This window comes from Vicugna pacos, chromosome 9 (genome assembly GCF_048564905.1).
Source record: "Vicugna pacos chromosome 9, VicPac4, whole genome shotgun sequence".
NCBI lineage: Eukaryota > Metazoa > Chordata > Mammalia > Artiodactyla > Camelidae > Vicugna > Vicugna pacos.
In genome coordinates, this window is record NC_132995.1 from 3,043,801 (window position 1) to 3,064,557 (window position 20,757).

The following is a 20,757-nucleotide window of genomic DNA, read 5'->3' on the forward strand; positions in this document are numbered from 1 at the left end:
CTTCATTGGTCCATCAGTCAAAAGCCATATGGCCTTGCCTATTATGGGTCCACATGTCCTCCCCAGAATTCATGGACTAAAGATGCCCATTAGGGCTTGATCAGGCGGGCAGTATTCTCTTTTGCTGGGGTTATCTCAATGCCAGCACGTAGAGGGATTTTTTTTGAAGAAGATATCCATCAACTTTAAATAAAAACCTCCAATGCCCGTGTCTAATCTGTATCTGTGTCTATATCTACATCTGTAATCTATTGGTAAATGATGGATTGATGGATAGAGAGGACAGATAGATAGATAATTTGGTTATACCTGGCTTCTTGAATAACTAGTTCTTCAAGAATAAGCAGTCAAACATTTCAAATCTAACTTTCTATTGGCTTCCTCATTTTCATTGTGATACGTAACTCTTTCTTCCAGTTTTATTGAGATATATTTGACGTAACACCGTGTAAATTTAAGGTGTACAAGATGTTGGTTTGATACACTTCTGTACTGACAAATGATGTCCACTGTTACGTTAACTAATGCCTCCATCACCTCATGTAGTTGCCATTTCCTTTTTTGTGGTGAGAATATTTCGATTCACTCTCTCAGAAACTTTTAAGTATAGAACACAGTATTATTAATTCTACTCACCATGCTGTACATTAGATCCTTAGAAATTACTCATCTTACAATGAAATTTTGTGGTCTTTGTCCGACGTCTCCCCACTTCTCCGCCTGTTAGCCCCGGTAACCTTGCCTTTCAACACACTGAGTATTTTTTAAAGTCATGAGCTTCTCTCATCTTTTTTGAAGGCAAGTCAGCTCTCACCTGAGCTATTTTATTTTGTGCAAATTTAAGTTGTGTCTTTTTCATTGCATTTCGCCAGTCTTCATATATTACCTAAAAATTCAGTGATGTAGATTGTGGAAAATTGTCCATATTCCAGTTTTTCTTTTTTGTGATTTATCCTTCCTTCCTTCCGTCCTTCATTCCTTCCTCCCTTCTCATTTGAATGTGGCTTGGGTAGGAAGAAAAAGAATGTCTGTGCTCTTAGTTGCATATTTAAAAATGGGTTAGAGGAATAGTGAAAAAATTCGTGGATTCTAGAGGCAGAATGGCCTGATGAAAAATGCTATCATTATTGCTTAAAAACTAAGTGATTTTCTAGGGAGAAGAAACCATTGGTTGGTTGACTTGCAGGGACTGGCTGGAGCCACATTAATGAGCAGGGGCGCATTGGGTTAAGTCAGCATAGCTTTTGGTGTGAGTTTTTTCTTTCGTTACCTCCTTTTATGGAAGAGGAATGGTAAAGTGGCCTAGAGTCTTTCCCACGGATTGCTTTGTTCTCTCTCTCAGGCCAATTTTGGCCCATTAATTTCAATTGTGTTAGAGTCTCTCCTGAGTCTAGATGAATAAAGGGGAGCCCGTGAGTCTAGGCCTGGACTTTGGAGAGCTGCTGAGAAGCCTTCTCGGACCTCTAGGCCGACCCCCAGGGTCTGGTCCATGAGTTAGCACATTTGAAGAGCCAGAGAGTTGACCCTTTAGGCTTTGCGGGCCATGTAATCTCTGTCACAACTGATCGGCTTTGCCAGCGTAGCAGGAGAGTGAGTGATGAGCATGGCCGTGCTCCAGTAAGATTTTGTTTCCCAGACTAGGTGGGGTTAGACTTGGCCTGCAGGCTGTAGGTTGCTGACCCCATCTGCTAAAGCCCAGACACTCGGTTAAACATTGTTCTGGGTGTGCCTTTAGGGTGTCCGGGATGAGGTTAGTATCTGAATTGGTAGAGGAGGTGGGCAGATGGATGGGCCTCATTCGAGCTGCTTTGTATAAACAGAACAAAAGGACTGATCCTTCGTCAGTCAGAGGAAACTCCTACCCGACTTGCTTTCCTGGCCCTCGAACTTGCTTGATCTTGAACTTGAACATCAGCCCTCCTGGGTCTCCCGCTCGCTGACTGCAGATCCCGGGACTGCTCAGACACTGTAATAGCACGAGCCACTTCCTTACAAAAAATCTCTCTCTCTCCTCATGAGTACACCTGTATATACCATCTGCATATATCCTGTTGATTCTGTTTCTCTGGAGAACCCTGACTGACACAGCCCGCATGCTCCCGTCTCTGCTGTTCAGGAATCCCCTTAGGACCCATCTTGTAACAATCACTCTGTGGCCCAGGACGATAAGAATCAAAGCACCTATTGTCCTGGGTATTCCTGGGCCTCAGAACTAAGAGGAGTTTTGCCTTGAAGCTGCCTAAGCGGTTATCCACTCACCGCGAGCAGTCCCCTCCTCCCTGTGTGGGGTGACTGTGTCGATTCCAAGCTGTAAGTGGCGGTGGGGATCTGCAGACCTCACTGGGGTGTTGCAGGGTGTCCCCCCAGTACCTAAGAAGGGGGGAAGCCTTTGCTTCGAGGAGGAGGAAGGGCAGCTGCTCCTCTACCCACTGACCTCAGAGATACAGGAGGAGGATGTCCAGTTAGGGGCCTCCCTCTCGCGCATTTCCTCTCTCGCATTCCCAAGTTAGAGTGTGTGTAGGCAGCTGGTTGTAAGCTGGAGGATACACTGCACTTTGGGGTGACACAGCACGTCTTCCTGAAAATGAAGTTGGAACTTAGAGTCTTGAGGAGTGTTTAAAGAAGCCTTTCTTGGTGTATTTCGATATGTGAAATATTTTATATCAAAGAATAAATGGAAGTATGGCTTAAGATGCATATATCTTAGGCTATATGTATTTTATGTATGTGACGTGTGTATATATTTTCATGTGTGTATTTCTCTCACATGTATGAATATACATACATATATATGCATGCGTGTGTCTCTATCTGCCCACCCATCCATACTGCTGTCTAATAAAACATGGCTTTGTCATTGTAAAAAGTGCGCCTATCTCAGAACATGCCACGTGTTCGGAGGTTGAAGGCACATCGACCAGCTGGTTCTACTGAGATCGGGACAAGCGCTATATCCTAGGCAGGGGCTTATCAGCCTTAGTACTGTTGACCTCTGGGGGCTAGACAGTGATTCTCTGCTGTGGGGGCGCTGTCCTGCGCATCGTGCAGGACATCCGTGACCTCTGCCCTTTACATGCCAGCAGTAGCCTCCCCTACAGTCACGACAGCCGAAAATATCTCCAGGCATTGCCAGATGACTCACAGTGGGCGACGTTGCCCCCGCTGAGAACCGCTGCCGCGGCGTCTTTTGGCACGTGCAGGCTGAGGAAGCAGATCTTGTTCTGGGACGTCACTGAGCTGTGCGCACCCCGCAGCATCCCATGTCCCTTTCTTGAGGTGCTAAGCTTCCGCAGGACATGGGCCACACTGAGGACCATGGAATATAGGTCAGCCTGGTGGGAAGGCCTCTAGAACAGGTTTCCAGGCACAAATCCCCAAAGCATTCCTTTAATCTGCTGTAACATGGAGCCTCAACAACCAGGTCCCTCCCAGAATCAAGCCGATTCCAAACACTTTTGTTTTTCTTCCCAGATCCTTGAAGGAGCCTCTTTCTTCTCTGCCAAGAATGAAGATATTGTGGTTTGGGGAAAGAAAACAACTTGTCATACAGATTCATAACGCTCTAAGAGAAGCCACTTGGAAATTTAACCTCCTCCCCAAGCTCTTCTCTTACCTCTAGCTTCCAAAATAGAAGTGCTCCAAAGACCTGGGGTTGTGGAAAATCTCAGTCATCCTTGCTGACTCTCTTGAGTGCATGCCCTGATCTCTGAAAAATTCTGCCCTGCAATTCCAGGTAAGTCCACCATGCCTTTCCCTTCATTTTCCTTCCAGCTCTTATTAAGACCTAATATGCTATTTTCTTTTCTTGACTATTGCACACCTCTGTTACACAGAAACAGGGGCCCCACAGAACTGGCTCACGCACTGGTTGTGGTCTGTCAGGCCCCAGCGTCGCTTTCAGGTCCGTCTGCACACTGATGACAACAGAGGAGGCTAAACAGCTTCCTTCTTTTCCATGCTTAGCTTTGGTTTCCCCACAACACGGGCTGAACAAAAATATCTGTCTTCCTGCAAATTTTTTAGACTAAATCCAGAGTCTCACCTTGTCCCCAGACCCAAGTGTCTCTCAAAGCCCGTGTCTGGACCAACCCCCTAACTCCACAGTGTGATACATGTTTATAGGGGGTGGTTCAACGGACAGAAGAGCAGCTCAGGACTCTTCTGCTGGGGACCCCATCATGGTCGACAGTGGCTGCTGTGTTGTGTGGCCTTTAATCTCTTTGAATTTCCCTGCTTTGCAAGGTGGCGATAACAAGTATCTCTGATAAGTTATATATAAAGATTCGGCAAGAAAATACACGTGAAACACACTTCGCAGAGCGGGCGCTGCACGCGAAGCCATCGTCTCCACTGCTGCTCACTAGCGATGCTAACTTCGGTGCCCACTCTGCACCCAAGGTGTCGCTGGACCTGCAGTTGTGGTGGGTCTCCCAAGTGTCTTAGTTTCTTGTACTCTTGTCTTCTTTCAGAATCATCCAGATAGAGCTAACAGTTCACACTGGATCTCCTTGTCTTGAGCCTTGGGGACAGGTGTCTATACTGATTTGAGACATGGGGCACACGGGGCCCTATGATGCGCCCCGAGGTGGTAGCTGCAAAGGCGGTGAGGGCCAGACCCCATACTGGCAATGCTGGCTTGGACCTTCCTGGCAATCAGGGCTTACAGGTGTCTCCCATCTGCGGACGCCCAGGCCTGCCCTGGCAGAGCTTCCCAGAGTCCGGTAGGAATGGGTGGATCTATCTGGAGGGTTCTGGAAGGACAGGAGCACACGAAATTAAGACATCAGAGTCTGAGAGACTCATCAGAACTAGATGCACAATTTGACGTATTCATGCTATAGATTCTTACACAGGAGGGAAAAGGAGAAAGCTCTCACACACAAGGGGATGATTAAATTTCAGAATTCAATGTGGGATGAAAAAAGCCAGTCGTGAAAGTACGTACTATGCGATTCTGTGTAGATGAAATTCAGTGGTAGCAAGAAAGGGCAATGGTAGGTGACAGACAGGTTATTTACTTGTTTGTTTATCTGTAGCGACGTAGCAGCAGAAGTCCGAGCAGTGGAACCCCCGAGGGAAGCACGGATTTGGAAAGAGCTGAGGGATCCTTCTGGGGTGTTACGAGTGCTCTGCATTTTGGTACAGGTGGTGGTTGCAGAAAAATATATACTTAAAATGTTGTCAGACTGTACACAGAGATATTTCAAGCCAAAAGTGAAGAAATAAAGAATTTAGAATAATTATCTGATTATAGATTTATTTGATCTTTTTAAGCTATCTCTGTTTTCCAAATTTTATACAAAAAAATGAAAGCTTTTTTCTGTAGTAAGAAAAAATGATCAATATTAATAAAACTTATCTCTTATCCCTGACAGCACGTTTCCCATTTTAGCCCATGAGAACAATGCAATTGTTCGGTCCATCTGTATGACAAAATTATCTACAGAGTCTGAGCCCAGGTTCTGCCCCAGCAAGGGGTCTTGGAGAATTCTATTGTCATAATGGCTGATTTTGATAGTCAGAGGCAATACACGTTAGGGTGAAATTACCTAAATGATAGCAGTTAAAGACAGCACTGGGGTATGAAACTGACTCGGCGTCATTAGAATGAGACCTGTTGGCCGCGTCCAACAGAAGTCAGAGGGCAAGATGTCCTTCAGCAAGAGAACGGGTAAGTAAACTACAGCTGTATTTACAGTATTATCACAGTGCATCCAGCCCGTGGAATAATATTCACTGCTAGAAACAAGAGAGCTGTCCAACCATGGAGAGACATGGAGAAACCCTAAATGCATGTTCCTCAGTGAAAGAAGCCAATCAGAAAAGTCTTCCTACTCTGATACCAGCTATATGACATTCTGGAGAAGGAAGAACCATGGAGACAATGAAAAGTTCAGTGGTTGCCGGAGGTAATGAAGAGGCAGAGCACGGAGGGCTTTTAGGGCAGTGGAAGCACTCTGTGAGATGTTACAGTGATGGATATATGTTATTATCTGTTTGTTCAAACCCATACAATGGTGACACCAAGAGCGTTCCTCAGGTAAACTAGGAACTTTGGGAGACTGTGGTGAGTCAGTGTAGATTTATCCTTGGTAAAAAATGTACCATTTGGTGAATGGTGCTGATAATGGGGGAGGCTATGCATGTGTGGGGAAGGGAGTACATGGCAAGTCTCTGCATCTTCCTCTCAATTTCGTTGTAAACCTAAAACTGTTCTGAAAAATAAAGTCTTACAAATAAACAAGCGACACTGTCACTCACTGAAGATGGAGTGTTCAGCTGCATCATGAATACACCAGTTGGCTTCTCCACTAAAATCATACTATCGTAAAGACATCTAAGGACTTTTGGTTATCAAGAAATTGAAAATCTATTTCTGGGGCTCTAGAGCTCAAGTTGGGACATGAACTCACACTTGAAGAAAACTGTCTACAGCAAGGATTTCAAGCTAGGTGTGAAAGGAAAAAAAAGAGTGAGCACCTAACGTTTATGGACTATGAGTTACTCAGCATGGCTGTAACTTCCAGTAGAAATGTGAAAGTACAGGTGGCTATGATGTCGACGTTGGCAGTGGTCAAGTGAGACAGAGAATCGCGGGCTAAGCACGGGAACTTAGTTTCTCTCAAGGAGGTAATGAGGCCATAAAATTGGTAAGCAAGAGAGAGGCATGCTCGTATCTGTGCTGAGTAGAAATTGCTTGGACAGACTGACATAAGCAAAAGTGGCCAAAGGTCATGCAGGGAGGGGCTCTCTGCATTTCCCTTTCTTCCGTAGATGGCATTCAATAGTTCCACCTGCTGGCATCTCCTACTAGACCAAGATCCACAAGAATATGAATTTTCTTCGCTAATATTTGCTTAAAGACTTAGAAGACGCTGTACCTCTATAGAAGCCTGTTGGAAGAATTAATTCATTGACTAAATATATCATGATTTCTAGAATGTCATCAGTAGAATGTCAGAGAAAGTGGGCTAATTATGTTTGAATTTCTGGAACACTTGGGTGATTTTGTTAATAATACTGGAAATGAATGAATCATTATAGTAACATCCTAGAGTGGCTGGGGGGTTTCCGAGGGGCCGTGAGGTTTTAGAGATGCCCTGTGATCAAGAGGGATGACCCTGGAGATGCAGATTTACGCCCTCAGATTCTAGCTGTTGTTACGATGGAGTTGTCAGGCTGGGTGTGAGAAAGAGCTGTGGCATCCGTGGAAGGTCTTCCTGTGCGCATTCAGGGGAGAGGACTCCAGCCTTGCTCTGGTCTCAGTGTGCTGCAAGATCCGCGTACACACTGGTACCGGTTGAGGGTTCTGTGGGCCTCTGGGAAGTGGGAGCGACCTTTTTCTGTGTGGAAGTCCAATGATCCCACAGTGCGTATGCCACCTCCCTTGGTTCTTCTGTTTCAGGGTCCTGCATAAAGGGACATGATGAGTGAGGGTGTGCAAACACTTGTGGGGACTGCAGGGAAGTGGGACAACGTTGAGAGATTGCACGAGAGAGAACCTACCGCCCTATTCACCATCCTGGGCACCTCAGGCTTGCTGTTCACTGTGGCAGCATCTGTAGGCGACAGAAGTCATCAAAGCACTTGGGAGGGTGCTTCTGGACTCTCATTCTATAGATACAGGTACCAGTGCACAGAGAGATGCCATGGACGTCTGGGATTGCTCATCCACCCCATGGTAGAATCAGAAATTTTACCTCTTTGAAGTTCAAACACCCATCCCATCGACAGCTCCCAATTTCTATACCACTGATTCTCACCCCTACTTTTTCCCTTAGGTAGATCCTGTTTCTAGACATTAATGGCTACAGTGGACAAGAGGATACAGTGGAGAATTAGGCAATGGTCTGGAAAGGGAAAGAGACAGGGGCATTGATGCTTCCTCTGAAAGCTCTATCTCTACGGCCCCTGCCTTGAACCGGGTCTCAGCCTGCAGCCATAGGACACAGACCTGCACACCCTCACCCCCCACCCCCCACTTTGCCCAGATAGCACTGGCCCCTGCTTTCTGAGACTTACTCTTTTTGGCAGAGCACCAGTGACGGATGAGGAAGAAAGGAAGGATGGCAAGGAACAGGATGGCCGCTGAGGGCCCAACCACAACATGCAGGTTACCTGGAGGAAGATGTGGATCCAGTAAGAAGCAAACCATAGCAGGTCTCCGTTACTGGTTGCCAGGTAAATGAATACAGTACCCCTATCTCCACAACACGCTTGAATCAAACAAACTAAATTCTCCAAGAAAAGAAAAAGGTGAAATGAAGATCAAAGTAAATGAAGTTGTCTCATGTCAGACAGCCAGGAAATGACAAGACACATGAGCCCAGGGCTGCAGAATGCAGTGTATTTACTTTCTGTGATCTCGTGAGGTACACGTTAGGTTGACGCTCTGCTGGACATATTTTGTTGCTGTCCGTTCCCTGCCCCAACGAAACCAGTCCTTCTGGAAATCAGGAGGGAAGTGGGCCAGGAGATAGTGCTATGTCCCACCCGAGACCTGAACTCACTCAGAAGAATACTGTATTCACCTCCCAGGTGAATCTGTGTCTACACATATAATTGGAACCGGGGGTGAAGTGAAGGCTTGGGCGTGCGGGGGATGGAAGCGGGCAGGCGTTGCACCATGCATGCAGCACCTTCTCTAGTCCAGGACTGTGCTGTGGGGGAGGGTGTAACGCTTCACATTGCTGGTCTGACCTCGTCTTCACAGGAGCCTCAAAGGAAAGAGGTTCAGCTTAACTTTGTTGTGGGTAAAAGATGTAATCATACAGACGTGGAATAATAATGACTTGAAGCCAAGTGCCTCTGTCATGCTGGCATATTATTACTATTACGCTGAATGAATGCCTTTATTTGCACCACCCTATATTTGTTCTCTCCCCTGCCAAGTACGGATTTAGACGCAGTGGAAATAAATCTCAGGGAGTAATTAATGAGCCCAAGACCAAGCAACTGGGAGGTACCAGATCCAATAGAACCGCCCTCCAAAATGTTCTGCCACATGAACACATCTCACGTCCATCCACTTCGTTAAATCAGTGTCTAAGCTGGCGCCATACTTCACCAGGAAGGTAGAAACCGCTTAGCCAGGGGTCTCCCGGGCTCCAGTAACGCACCCTATTTGTTTCACAGAAGTTGTTATCAATCATAAACGGATTCCTAGTAGGCCCTTCGGTGGCTCCCAGTGGCAGTGAACGTATACCACAGGCCCCTTGTTCTCGCTTAGCTCTCTTGTGTAGCCTGGGTCCTCTCTATCTCCCTACGTTCATCTTGTAATTCTTTCCACCTCACTCGTAGCATTCCAGGCAGAGATTCCTCCCTGACGTAAGATTCTTCTCATGTTGGTACCTTCATGGCTGATAGCTTTGGAATTTTCTTCCACTGATCATCGAAGAGTTAAACGCGTCTTGCCATTAATGTCACAAGATAAATATTGCGTGATGAGTGAGATAGGCCCTCTCAGGCAGCCTACATTGTCCACTGAGCGTTATCTATCACTTCATTTAAAATTTCATGCGTAGTTGCTTCGTGATGGATTATTCAACCATTCTTCCATTTGTGTATTCACTTTCTGCCCTTCCACTTAACCACACTGCAATATCAACTCCCAAGAGCCGAGGCCAAAGTCACCTTGTTTACCAGTAGTAGACAGAAAAATATATCTGCCCCCAAATGCCTGTGTCCCAGTCCTCGTAACCTGTGACTGTGTTATATTACGTGAGGAGGAATTAAGGTTGCTTAACAGTTAACTTTAAAGTGGGGAGATTATCCTGGATTATTTGGATGATCCCAGTGTAATCACAGGGCTCTTAAAAGAGAAAGAGGGAGGGAGAAGAGAATTGGGGAAAGAGATGTGCGAAGGAAAGAGGGCCAGAGGGATTCGATGCGAACTAGACATGACCAGCCATTGCTGGTTTTGAAGACGGGGGAAGGGGACCGTGAGCCAAGGAGTGTAAGAAGGCGCTGGAAGCTGGGAAAGGCAAGGGAGTGGTTCTTCCCTGGGGTCTCCAGACGGAAGGCAGCCCTGCTGCCTGCTTGATTTTAGCCCAGTGTAACCCACTTCCGACTTCTCAGCTAAGCAACTGTAAATAACTTAAAACACGGTGGTGTTTTAATCCACTAAGTTTGGGAAGATCTGTTACAGAGGCCACAGGAAATGAACGCACAGTGCACATCCAGCGCATGGAACAGCGTTTGAACGAATAAGTTGATGAAGGAGCCGTATGTGTGGATGAATCCGGTTGCCTCTCACTGCAAGGCTTTTGCTCTACTGAACACATCAGGAGTTCATCCCCACAGGCAAGAGCTCATTTCCTGGCAAACAGGACTTCGCCCATCACCCTCGTCAGTCGCTGCCTTCTCCCTCCTCGGGTCTTCAGAATTCTCATCTCCAGTTGGGAATGGGGACATAATACTCATGGCGTTATTCTGGGGAAGGGGGTCAGGTTTATTTTTCTCATCCTCCTTTCTTGGAGGAGGTGAAGCGTCCTCACTGAGCCTTACACTGGCCCAGACTCCTCCTGCAGTGGGAGCGTCGGGGGTGGGGGGCGGGAGGCGGCAAGCCCGGGATCCCAGAGCTAGGGGAGGCGGTGGCGGCGCCCTGCCCCGGCGCTTTCCTGCCCCGGCTGTCCGCAGACGGAGGGAAGGGGGTCCTGTACTCACCGGTGTTGGAGCTTGGTTTTGTGCGACTCCTTGAAGAGTCTCCTAGAAAGCAGAACAGGAGATGGGTGAGGAAACGAGGCAGCCTGTCCTCTGCTGAACTGCTGCTCCCTTGTGATCCGACGCCGAGCTCCTGGGAGCCTTGGCGCCCCCTTTCTGTATTCCCTGGGGGCCTGACTCCTCCCCGAGACCGCAGGATGCAGAGGGGACAGGAGAGGCTGATGATGAGAGGTGTCTGTACCCAAGAGTAGGTCTCCCGCCTTGCCTCAGCGCCATCGGTGCCCCTGGGACGTTCGCTGTGGGTGACAGGTGAGGAGGGGCTTCTGGGAAGTGGTGATAGTGAGAGGCCAGTGCAACCTCTGAGCCCCCCAGACTGAGCCCAGCCTCTCCTCCTTCTGGGTCTGCCCTGCCCCCTTTCTCCAACTGCCTTAATAGACCCCTCAGTGTGGCCTCCAGGCAGGATGTGAAGGAGTGTCTTAAGGTACATCTTCAGTTTTTCTTTCTCTTTCTCTTTATTCATCTGTGCTTTTTTTCCCTCCAGAATTCCTAAGCATCTTCCCAATATCAGATGAGCTCTCCTTAGACATGGTCTTAATATTTGGCCTGAATCACAAGACAGGAGTGGGACAGGCTGAGGGCGCCTCACCTGTGACAGAAAGGTAGAGTGGGTCACTTGGGTCTGACCACCTGTAGGGGGAGTGGCTGGAAAGGCCGTGGCAACTATAGGTTGTGCTGTGGACTGGGCTCCCAGGACCCAGAGGGAATTCTGCCTGGCATGTGCCATTGTGGCTGTGCCCCGCAGCGAGCCAGCATCCGTGGCTCTCCCCCTCCCTGAACAGGTTGTACACGTCAAGGGAGCTCTTGGAGCGGCCGAATGAGGTCAGGTTCCCGCTTGACCTCACCATGGGGCCCATCTGGGCTGGGAGAGGAGGTTTCCTGCATAGACCTGGAAGGAGAGGTGGTTCAGAGGGGTCCTTCCTCACTCACACTGGCTTCAGCCCTGAACTGAGAGTCCTCTGTCCCGGTTCTCCTGAACTCTCCCCCCTTGCGCCCACTCTCTTGTTCTCTCTCCCCGTCGTGTCTGTCTCTCTCCTACTTTCTGGGTCTCTCTCTAGGTCTCTGACATTGCCTCCTTCCTAATTTTTTTCCTTTTTGTACTCTCTCGGCCCCTCTTTGGATGGGTTGGTTTGAGGCGTCCATCTTTTCTCTTTCATTCTGAGTCTCTCATTGTCTATCTTATCCCTGTCATTTGGCTTGCTTGCTTCCTTTCTCTCTTTCTTTCTTTCTTCCTTCCTTCCTTCCTTCCTTCCTTCCTTCCTTCCTTTCTTTCTTTCTCTTTCTTTCTTTCTTTCTTTCTTCCTTCCTTTCTTTCTTTCTTTCTTTCTTTCTTTCTTTCTTTCTTTCTTTCTTTCTTTCTTTCTTTCTTTCTCTCTCTCTCTCTCTCTCTCTCTCTCTCTCTCTCTCTCTCTCTCTCCTCCATCCTAGTCCATTCTATTCCATTCTGTTCTATCATCTATCTATATATCCATCCATCATTCCATCCATTATCCATCTCCCTGTCTCTCCATCTCTATGACTCTTTTGCTTCTCTGTCTCTCTAGGTCTCCCGTGGAATCTCTGTCATCCACCCCAACATGACCATCTTTCTCTATCTTTGGCCCCCCTTCACCAGGTCTCTGACTTTTAGGGCTTCTCTGCCTCCTCCCATCTTCCTCTCTAATTCTCTATCGCTTTTTACCTTCTTTCTTTTTATGTCTCGCTGCCTCCAGTCCTTCTGGCTTATTCTGTGTGTGTGTGTGTGTTTGTGTGTGTGTGTGCGCGCGCGCGTGCACCTGTGCACAAATGTGTTTCTCTGTCTCTGCTTTCTCTCTGATCCTACCTCTCTGTGGGCTTTTTACCTCCATAAGCCTGTAACATTTGGGGTGACCTTGCAACATGGCCTGAGGATACAGAATGAAGACCCATAAAACACACAACGTACAGGAACCACCGTTTGACTCCTACACCAGGGACTATGGTATCCTGGGGGCGCATTGTGGCTCAAATACATGGAACGAAGCCATGTCAGAGTAAACACAGCATCTGTGGGTGGGTGACATAGGGGATGAGAACACAGGGTGCGTGGGGAATCAGCCTGAGACAGGCCAGCTTGGTCATGCAATTTGGGTCAGATATATGGTGTCTCTGGGTTCTTTTAGTAAGAGGAGTGTAGAGTTAAAATGGAAAGCAGATTTCTAAACTGTTTCAAGTCTCTGAACAAAGTCAGGGTGGAAGGGCGCCCTCTCTCTGATACATTCATGTCTGCCTGTATCCCTCACCTCACTCTTCATCTCCTTTTCTGAGTGCCTCTGAGCTGCGCCTGCTCTTCACGTGATAGCAAGTTGTCTGTAATTGTTTCTCCTCTTTCGTTGTCTCTCTTGATGTAGATCAAACCCATTCTGTTTCTCTCCATAAGAAGCCTCCACTCATCTCCCTCACCACCACCTGGGGCTTCCGAGCCCTGGCACGTCCAGTTGGTGTTCCCAAGTAAGGCTGAGGGCAGGTCTAGACATTCTCACCTGTGATCGCCATGTCCAGAGGGTCACTGGGGGCTGACCACTCGTAGTGGGAGTGACTGAGAGAACAGAGGCATCTGTAGGTCCCTGCACAGACAGAAGTCATAGTGCCCACGGAGAAGTTGGCCTGGGAGCCCCCATCGTGGAGCTGCCTAACGAAGTGCAAGGGGTCTGTGGTTCCCCCCTCTCTGTGCAGAATCAGAATGAAGCTGTCAAACGTGATCTCTGAGCGACATTGTAGCGTTCCGTTCCGTCCTGATTGCACCAGGGGACCTGGCTGAGCTATGAGGGAAGGTTTCCTGTAGACGCCTGAGAACATAGATGTTCTGAGTTTAGAAGGAGTCACCCTTCCTCACCCCATCGCCCCCCACGTCTGTCTTTCTCCTTTCTCTCTGCGTCCTTTTCTGTCTATCTGCGTCCCCCTCCACCTCTCTCCCTCCTGTTTCTGTTTCTCTGTCTCTAGCAGCACCAGACTCCATTCTCACTGCGCTCACCCTTAGCACCTTTGCTGTTGTGTCTGATTTCCACAGACCCGTTTCCTGTTTTCTGTGGCGGGGGTGGGGGAGTGGCCACGGCAGACTGCATTTCCAGGCTTTCTTATCAGCCAGATTCATGCTCTTTTTGACAAACTGGAATCTCTGGTAGGAAGTAAAAATTAAGTAGTAGGGCAGGAACTGTAGTACCTCTCAGTGTTCACCCAGCTGGTGCCTGTGGATGTGTATGCGGGGGGAGGGGTACGTCTCCTGCCACATCCGTGCCTCCTCCGTGGTCCCCGCTTCCATCGGGCGCCCCTGAGACTGGAACCACGGGCACTGACCTGCGTCACTCCTGCTACCCTAACCTATTTCTGCACAGCTTCACTTCACCTGTTTGACTTCCTAGTGTGTCCTTCACCGGGGCACTTGCAGTGGTTACCTACTGCTGCTGTAAGAAGTTGCCACAAACACAGTGGCCAAGAACACAAATTTATTATCTTGTGGTTCTGGAGTTAGAAGTGTGACACGGGTCTCACTGGGCTGACATCGAGATGTCGGCAGGGCGGCGTTCCCTCCGGAGCTCTAGGGGAGAATTAGTTCCTGTGCCGTTTCCAGTTTCAAGAGGCACTTTGAGTTCTGTTTTTCATAACTCTGTCCTCTATCTTCGAAGCCAGTGATGGTTGGTGGAGTCTTTCTCATGCTGCCTCCCTCTGATGCTCACCCGCTTCCTTCTTTGCCTTCTATGGACCCTTGTGATTACACTGACCCCTCCCAGATAATCCAGGATAATCTCCCTCTCTCACGGTCACCTGCCTTACAACCTTAATTCCATATCCAGTCTTCATTTCCCTCGGGCCGTAACATAATATATCTGTGGATTTGGAGTATTAAGGTGTGGGCACCACGGGATGCCCTTATTTTGCCCACCACAGTACCCAACTTCCTGTATTAAATATCCTTGTATCTAAAATACTTGGAACATTTCCTGTTGTTTTGATTGGCCGCTGACTGACACTCCCACAAGAAGACTCGGGTAGGAAGACAATGGGTAGCCATTCTAGGCACGAGCTGTCTGACCTGTGACCACATTCGTCAGGGGGTCACTGAGCGCCGACCTCGCAGAGGGGGAGCGACTGTAATAACCGAGACACCTGTAGGTCCCCGCATGTGCTGAGGTCACAGGGCCCACAAGGAGGCTGTTCTGAAATCTTACGTCCTGGAGGTTGGGGACATGGCCTCCGGCATCCTTGCACAGCCGGAACCTGTCAAACCCGAGGTGGGAGTGGCACTGAAGAGTCACGTGCTGCCCTAGGGGAACCACAGGGCTTGTCCAGGCAGACGGGGAGGGCTTGTCATGGCCGCCTGAGGGAGAAGGAGGCACAGCGTTAGAGAGGAAAATGGGGAGCCCCCTCCCCTCCCTGTGCTCAGGGGCTGCCCCTCCTTCCCCGTCTCTAAGGCTCCTTTCCAAGCCCGGGGAATCCATGCGACATAAGCACACAGACAGACACAGCATCTCCTACAAGAAAGACGTACTGAGAATCTTGAGCAAGTACTGAACAATGCATTCTTACTAGATGTGGACAGTGTAAAATTAATTACATAGAACAAGACGGAGTAGACAATGGAAAAATAAGCTGTGTGAGTGAAATGGTGTCAGCTCACACGGAAAGCACGTGACGCAGTGCAGCCTGCAGCAGAACATTCTGGAATCTCGGGGGCATGGCATGCGGTTCTCCCTTCTTCTGACGGAAGGGCAGCAGCGACAGTGCTCTGCAGAGCCTGCCTTCGTGGAACTTCTGCAGAACCTGAGTTTCTGTCTTGCCCTCAGAAGGCCTGTTGTTCCTGGCACCGCCTCCCTCCCTCGCTCCACAGGAAACGGAAACCCCTCCCCAGACACCCCAGATCTGAGTCCCCTTTAGGTGCCTGCAGCGTCTGGCTCAGCAGAGTGGAAGAGTGCCTGGGGAGGGCCTCTGGGCCAGAACGGGGGGCTAGATGCCCCTGGGCCCCTCTTTCTACTTCCCGAGAGATTCGCCCTCTGTGATTATGACTTCCCATTGTCAGCCCATCACCCAACCTTCTGTGCCATTTCCCCTCCGATTATGGGGAAATTATACTTGAAGAGGATTGCAACCCAAGGTTTGGGGAAAGAACTCACCCACTTGTGCCCAGATCCTCTGGACCGAGAAAGACCCTGGAAAGAAAGACTCATGCAGGACAGTCCATCTCCATGTAAGACCCGGCCTCCCACTCTTATTTCCACCTGGCTTGCGAGCCTCATTGACCAGGACAGTGCTTGACTCAAGAAAGCTTGGCCATCAAGGTCCACCTCACCCCCATGGATGCAAGGGTCTCTGTCGTGGAGAACCCAACCTTCCAGGACAATATTTGCACCCTAGTACTGCTCCCTCCCCTTCATCCCCGTCCAGGACTCACCAAGACATGCCCGGCTGATGATCCTGGAAGTCATGGTGCTGCTTCTGCTGACTAGAAGGCAGAGACCCAGCAAAACTGAGACATGCACAGGATGTTGTGATGGCAGCTAATGTACTTGCAAGTTGACTGCAAGACAGAGAGGTGACCCACACATGCTCTTCTTACCTTAAATGAGGCAGTGTGTGGGGGCTGGCTGAGGGAGGAATTGCGCTTCCTGGAAAATTTTCAGACTAGACCTGTCTCCTCAGACCCTTTACAGTGGCCAGACTTGAAGTGCAGTCTCTGACCCGACCCACCTTTTGCTACATTTTCAAGTTTACCAAAAATTTAGTCTGCAATATCTAATCTGCTATTACTCCCATGCACTGTATTCTTTTCTTTTTTTCATTTTTATATGAATTTTCTGTTTTCTTCTTTCTTATATTAAAAATTTTTCCAAGCATTATATTCTGTTTTATCTTTAATCCCCAACCATCATGATATCCATAATAACATTTCTTAATTGAAAATGCAGGTTTTGTTACTTTTTAATTTATGGGTTTTCTTTCTATATTGTATCGTCTTTCCCCTGTATGTATGTACTTCCAAGTTCTTTGACTATCTAGCAGTTTTTAAAAATCAACGTAGAGTTGACTTACAATATTACATTAGTTACTGGTGTATCACACAGTGATTTAATATTTTTATAGATTACACACCATGTAAAGTACTATAAAATACTGAGTGCCTTCCCTGCGCTGTACATTATGCCCCTGTGACTCTCATTTTCTAACCAGCAGTTTGTACTTCTTAATCCCCTTCACCTGTTTTGCCCCCTCCCCTTGGGTGACCACTAGCCTTTCCTCTGTCTGATTCTGTTTGTTTATGTTTGTTCATTTGTTTTGATTTTTAGATTCCACATGTAAGTGAAGACATAGTATTTCTCTTTCTCTGTGCAGCTTATTTCACTAAGCATAAAACCCTCCAAGTCCATTCATCTTCTCAGATGGCAGGATTTTATTCTTTTTTTAATTGAGGTATAGTTGCTTTATAATATTACATAAGTTTCAGTGCACCTGAATCGCTGAACATAGTGATTCACGATTTTTAAAGGTTAACTCTCTTTACGGTTGTCATAAATTATTGGCTATGTTCCCTATGTTGTACTGTATCCTGTATATTCTAACTACATATCTTTGTAGATTATTAATTTTATACATAGTAGTTTGTACATCTTAATCTCCTACCCCACCTCGCCCCTCCCCCTTCTCTCTCCCCATTGGTAACCACCAGTTTGTCCTCTGTTTCTTTTTTGTTATATTCACTAGTTAGCATTTTAATATTGCACATGTAAGTGATATCACACACTATTTGTCTATTCACTTCTCCTACTACCTTCCAAGCCCATCTGTGCTGTGTGAGTGGCAGACTCTCGTTCTTTAACGGCTGAGTAGTATTCTGTTGTATGTATACACAGCAGTCCCACTTCACACATTTGTCTGTTGGTACACTTACGTTGCTTGGTAACGTCAAAGACCTCCGAGTTCAGGGTGCTGTGGCGCCCCTGCGGCTCTCTGCTTCTCCCTGGGGAGTGGTAGTAACAGGACAGCCCACGACTGAGGCGCCAGCGCAGCACCTGCCTCCACCCCCCTGCCCAGGTCCATGACACAAACAAAATGATTGACTGATTTGCCAGATGGATGCCTTAGGGGCTGCTCCACGAAGGATACTGATGCTCTTCTGGGAAACACAGAAATGTGGGGCTGCTAACTCAGGTCTCACTTGTGGTTTCTGCATGATGGTATAAGTGTTGATTGTTACCACTGCTCCAAGGTGGCCGGTGCCCGCAAGAGGCAATTAAACACTGACCACACCCTCTTTAAATAGATCGGTACAAAGACGCCCAGGTGAGTAGAGGTCTTTTGTAAGTGTGAGCAGCTGACCTGGTGCAACAACTAAGCTGTCCGTCAGTCAAGACCAGCGTGGCTGGCTTACCTGTATCCAGGTGTCCTACCCATAAAATATGCCAGACTCCACAATGAGCAGAAATATGACGGTTTGCATGGAACTACTGGTTTTCTGTTACCCCAAATTAAACCTTTTCATATGGCTCTCAAGAATTTGATTCGTTCAATAATATATAAGAGAAAACAGTATGGATGTAAAGTCGAAACAAGATATTGAAAATCTTGGGATAATTGGGCAACAGGGAAGAAGAAAATACTGTGTAAACAAATCTCATTCTAAATAGGAGCATTTTGTGGGGAGGGTGTAGCTCAAGTGGTAAAGTGCCTGCTTAGCATGCACGAGGTCCCGAGTTCAAGCCCCAGTGCCTCCTCCACAGATAAATAAATGAATAAACCTAAATAGGAGCATTTTCATTTCTCTGCTCACATGAGCCTGTACGGGCTTCCTTGTAGGAAGAAAACAAAGAAGTAAAACACGTACGAGTGGACACTCCATTGATTTATCCTCCCAGACCTGATAAAGTAGAAGCCACTCAAGTACAATCAAATGGTAGGAGCATCGAACACGGCAACTCCCTTCATGCATAATTAGTCATAAACCACTCTTTCCTTAACTCACAGTGTTTTCAGGGGGAGTAATTAGGTTTATTTATTTATTTAATGGAGGTACTGGGGATTGAACCCAGGACCTCCTGCGTGCTAGGCACGCACTCTGCCACTGATCTATACCCTCCCCCCTACTCTTTCCTTAAAAATAACTCTTATACTCTGTTACTCATGAATGGATCGTTTATTTTGTGGAAGGGAAATAGTGTGTGTTTCTTGCTCATGTGGTTTTCTCTGTGCATCAGCTGATCTTGTAGGATCACTACGCTTCATGCATTTTCCAGCGAGAAGAGGATGCTCTGGTCTTTACCTCTCTTGGTAAAACAGGGTTCCTCTAGGACCAGCCTAGCAGTGGAACAGACACTGGGGAGCCTGGGGTCATCGTTCAAATAGCCTGGCTTGGAGTATGCCTGTCATTTATGCTCGCGTCCATTGACCAGCATGGCTGCTAGCCCATGTCTCAGGCAGTGGAGGAGATATAATCCTCCTTTTTGTCCCAGTGAGATGAGGAACTGTCTTTGCATCACATTAGATGTTATCAGCAGTTATACCACCTTCCTCTGTCTGTTGGGTAGTGGATTAACTCACATTTGCCAAGCATGGGTTTCCTGAGACCTCCCATGGGCAGGACCTTGAATGGGCACCTGAGTCTCAGAGAGTAGTCATACTGCACCCTGCTCAAGAAGCTGATGACCCAGGCACGATGGACCAGCAGAGAACCGGCAATTGTAACTCAGCATAGTGGGCATGTGGGAGTGGTGGCAAGAGCACTGTAGGGACAAAAGATGAGCATGTAACTAAGACCTCGAGATACAGATGCTTGTATGAAAGTGATGTCTACACTGAGATGCTCAAGAAATACAGGAATTTTCCAGGTGGAGATAAAGCAGTTTCTAATTCCAACGCTGAGCAACGGTTTATTGCATGCAGCAATCTGTAGGCTGTTTTGTGAAGACACTGATTCAATTAGAAAGTAAAAAAAAAAAATTAAGGGTAAATGGAGAAATCCACAAAAGCCAATGTCCTGAGCATATTGTGTATTGAGAATAGATGTGTGGTTTCTATCCAGAAAACAATGGATACTAGGAGAATGTGTAAGCAGGAGGCGATATTCTGAGTTTGGTTGAAAACACAACTGGCAGACACTTTCATGGAGTTAGGAGGTGATTAGACCTTCCAGGAGGTGGCTCTTCTTGTTACTCATATTCCACTAGGCACGGTCACCTCAAAATACATGTTACATATGACCTCTGCCATCGGACTGAGCTCAGTGAGAATGTGGGCTTTCTTCAAACTGGTATCATCAATCTAGAACAGCTATTATGTTCTGCAACAATGAAAGGGTTGTATATGTGTTCTGTTCTGTGTGATAGGGAGCAAAGACATGTGGCTTCTGAACACTTGAATTTTGGCTGGTGGTGCTGAGGAACTGAATTTTAAAATTTATTTAATCTAATTTTAATTTAAATAGCCCTATCTGGCTAGTGGCTACCACCCTCGATACCTCAGACCTGGCATCTACTTCATCTCTATAAAATTTTACTGGATAATTTACAGAGCATATGCATCAGACTTTCCAGATTTGCTTTGGTAGAATTTCAGAAAAAGGAGGATGCTAATGATCAGATACCCAGTATGAGCAGATAGTACGATGAATCTCTGCAAATGGTGGGACAGTTAGAACAGAGCCTCTAATGGCTGAGAGGTGACTAAGAGGCCGTGGGATTTTGAAAATAATCCTACAAGTCTTTAAAAATGTTTATTTATTTAACTTCTTGCTTTTTGTTTTTGTTTTGGAGGGGGAGATAATTAGGTTTATTTATTTACTTGTTTATTTTAATGGAGGTACGGGGGAGTGAACCCAAAACCTCGTGCGTGCTAAGCAGGCGCTCTGCCACCGTCTCTCTCCCTACAAGTCCGAGGCGCCGCTGTTAACCTTGGAGCTGTCGGGCTGGGTTTGAGGAAGAGGAGCAGTGCCCGCGGAGGAACCCCGTTAGGAAGAGTCCAGATCCTTGCTTTGTAGCAGTCTGTGTGGTCCGAGCCTGGGGCCGTGTCGTGGCTCATGTTGACCGTGTAAAC

General features: G+C 47.4%; 2 protein-coding genes across 2 annotated transcripts in view; one reads left to right on the plus strand and one right to left on the minus strand.

Moving 5' to 3' along the window:
• Positions 1 to 20,757, plus strand: part of LOC140698327 (uncharacterized) — an 86,785-nt gene that overhangs the window by 40,513 nt on the left and 25,515 nt on the right. Inside the window, exons 2-3 of the mRNA XM_072968433.1 lie at positions 3,472 to 3,733; positions 8,035 to 8,181. The gene's annotated coding sequence lies outside the window, so the exon portion shown is untranslated. The remainder of the gene's footprint in view (positions 1 to 3,471; positions 3,734 to 8,034; positions 8,182 to 20,757) is intronic.
• On the minus strand, positions 11,102 to 20,742 carry LOC102526501 (putative killer cell immunoglobulin-like receptor like protein KIR3DP1). The gene is made up of 6 exons (XM_072968874.1): positions 20,592 to 20,742; positions 17,621 to 17,689; positions 15,849 to 15,884; positions 14,771 to 15,055; positions 13,221 to 13,526; positions 11,102 to 11,608 (listed from the first exon to the last, which is right to left on the minus strand). The coding sequence occupies exons 1-6, from the start codon at positions 20,740 to 20,742 to the stop codon at positions 11,271 to 11,273; spliced, it is 1,185 nt and encodes a 394-aa protein (XP_072824975.1). The 3' UTR covers positions 11,102 to 11,270.

Excerpts from the sequence above, each read along its gene's own strand:
- LOC102526501 (XM_072968874.1), bottom strand. The coding sequence starts at position 20,742 with ATGAGCCACGACACGGCCCCAGGCTCGGACCACACAGACTGCTACAAA. Across the intron at positions 15,056-15,848 it reads GAGGATCTGGGCACAAGTGG|GCGGCCATGACAAGCCCTCC; the intron begins GTGAGTTCTTTC and ends CTTCTCCCTCAG. Across the intron at positions 13,527-14,770 it reads CCTGACGAATGTGGTCACAG|GCGTCTACAGGAAACCTTCC; the intron begins GTCAGACAGCTC and ends CTATGTTCTCAG.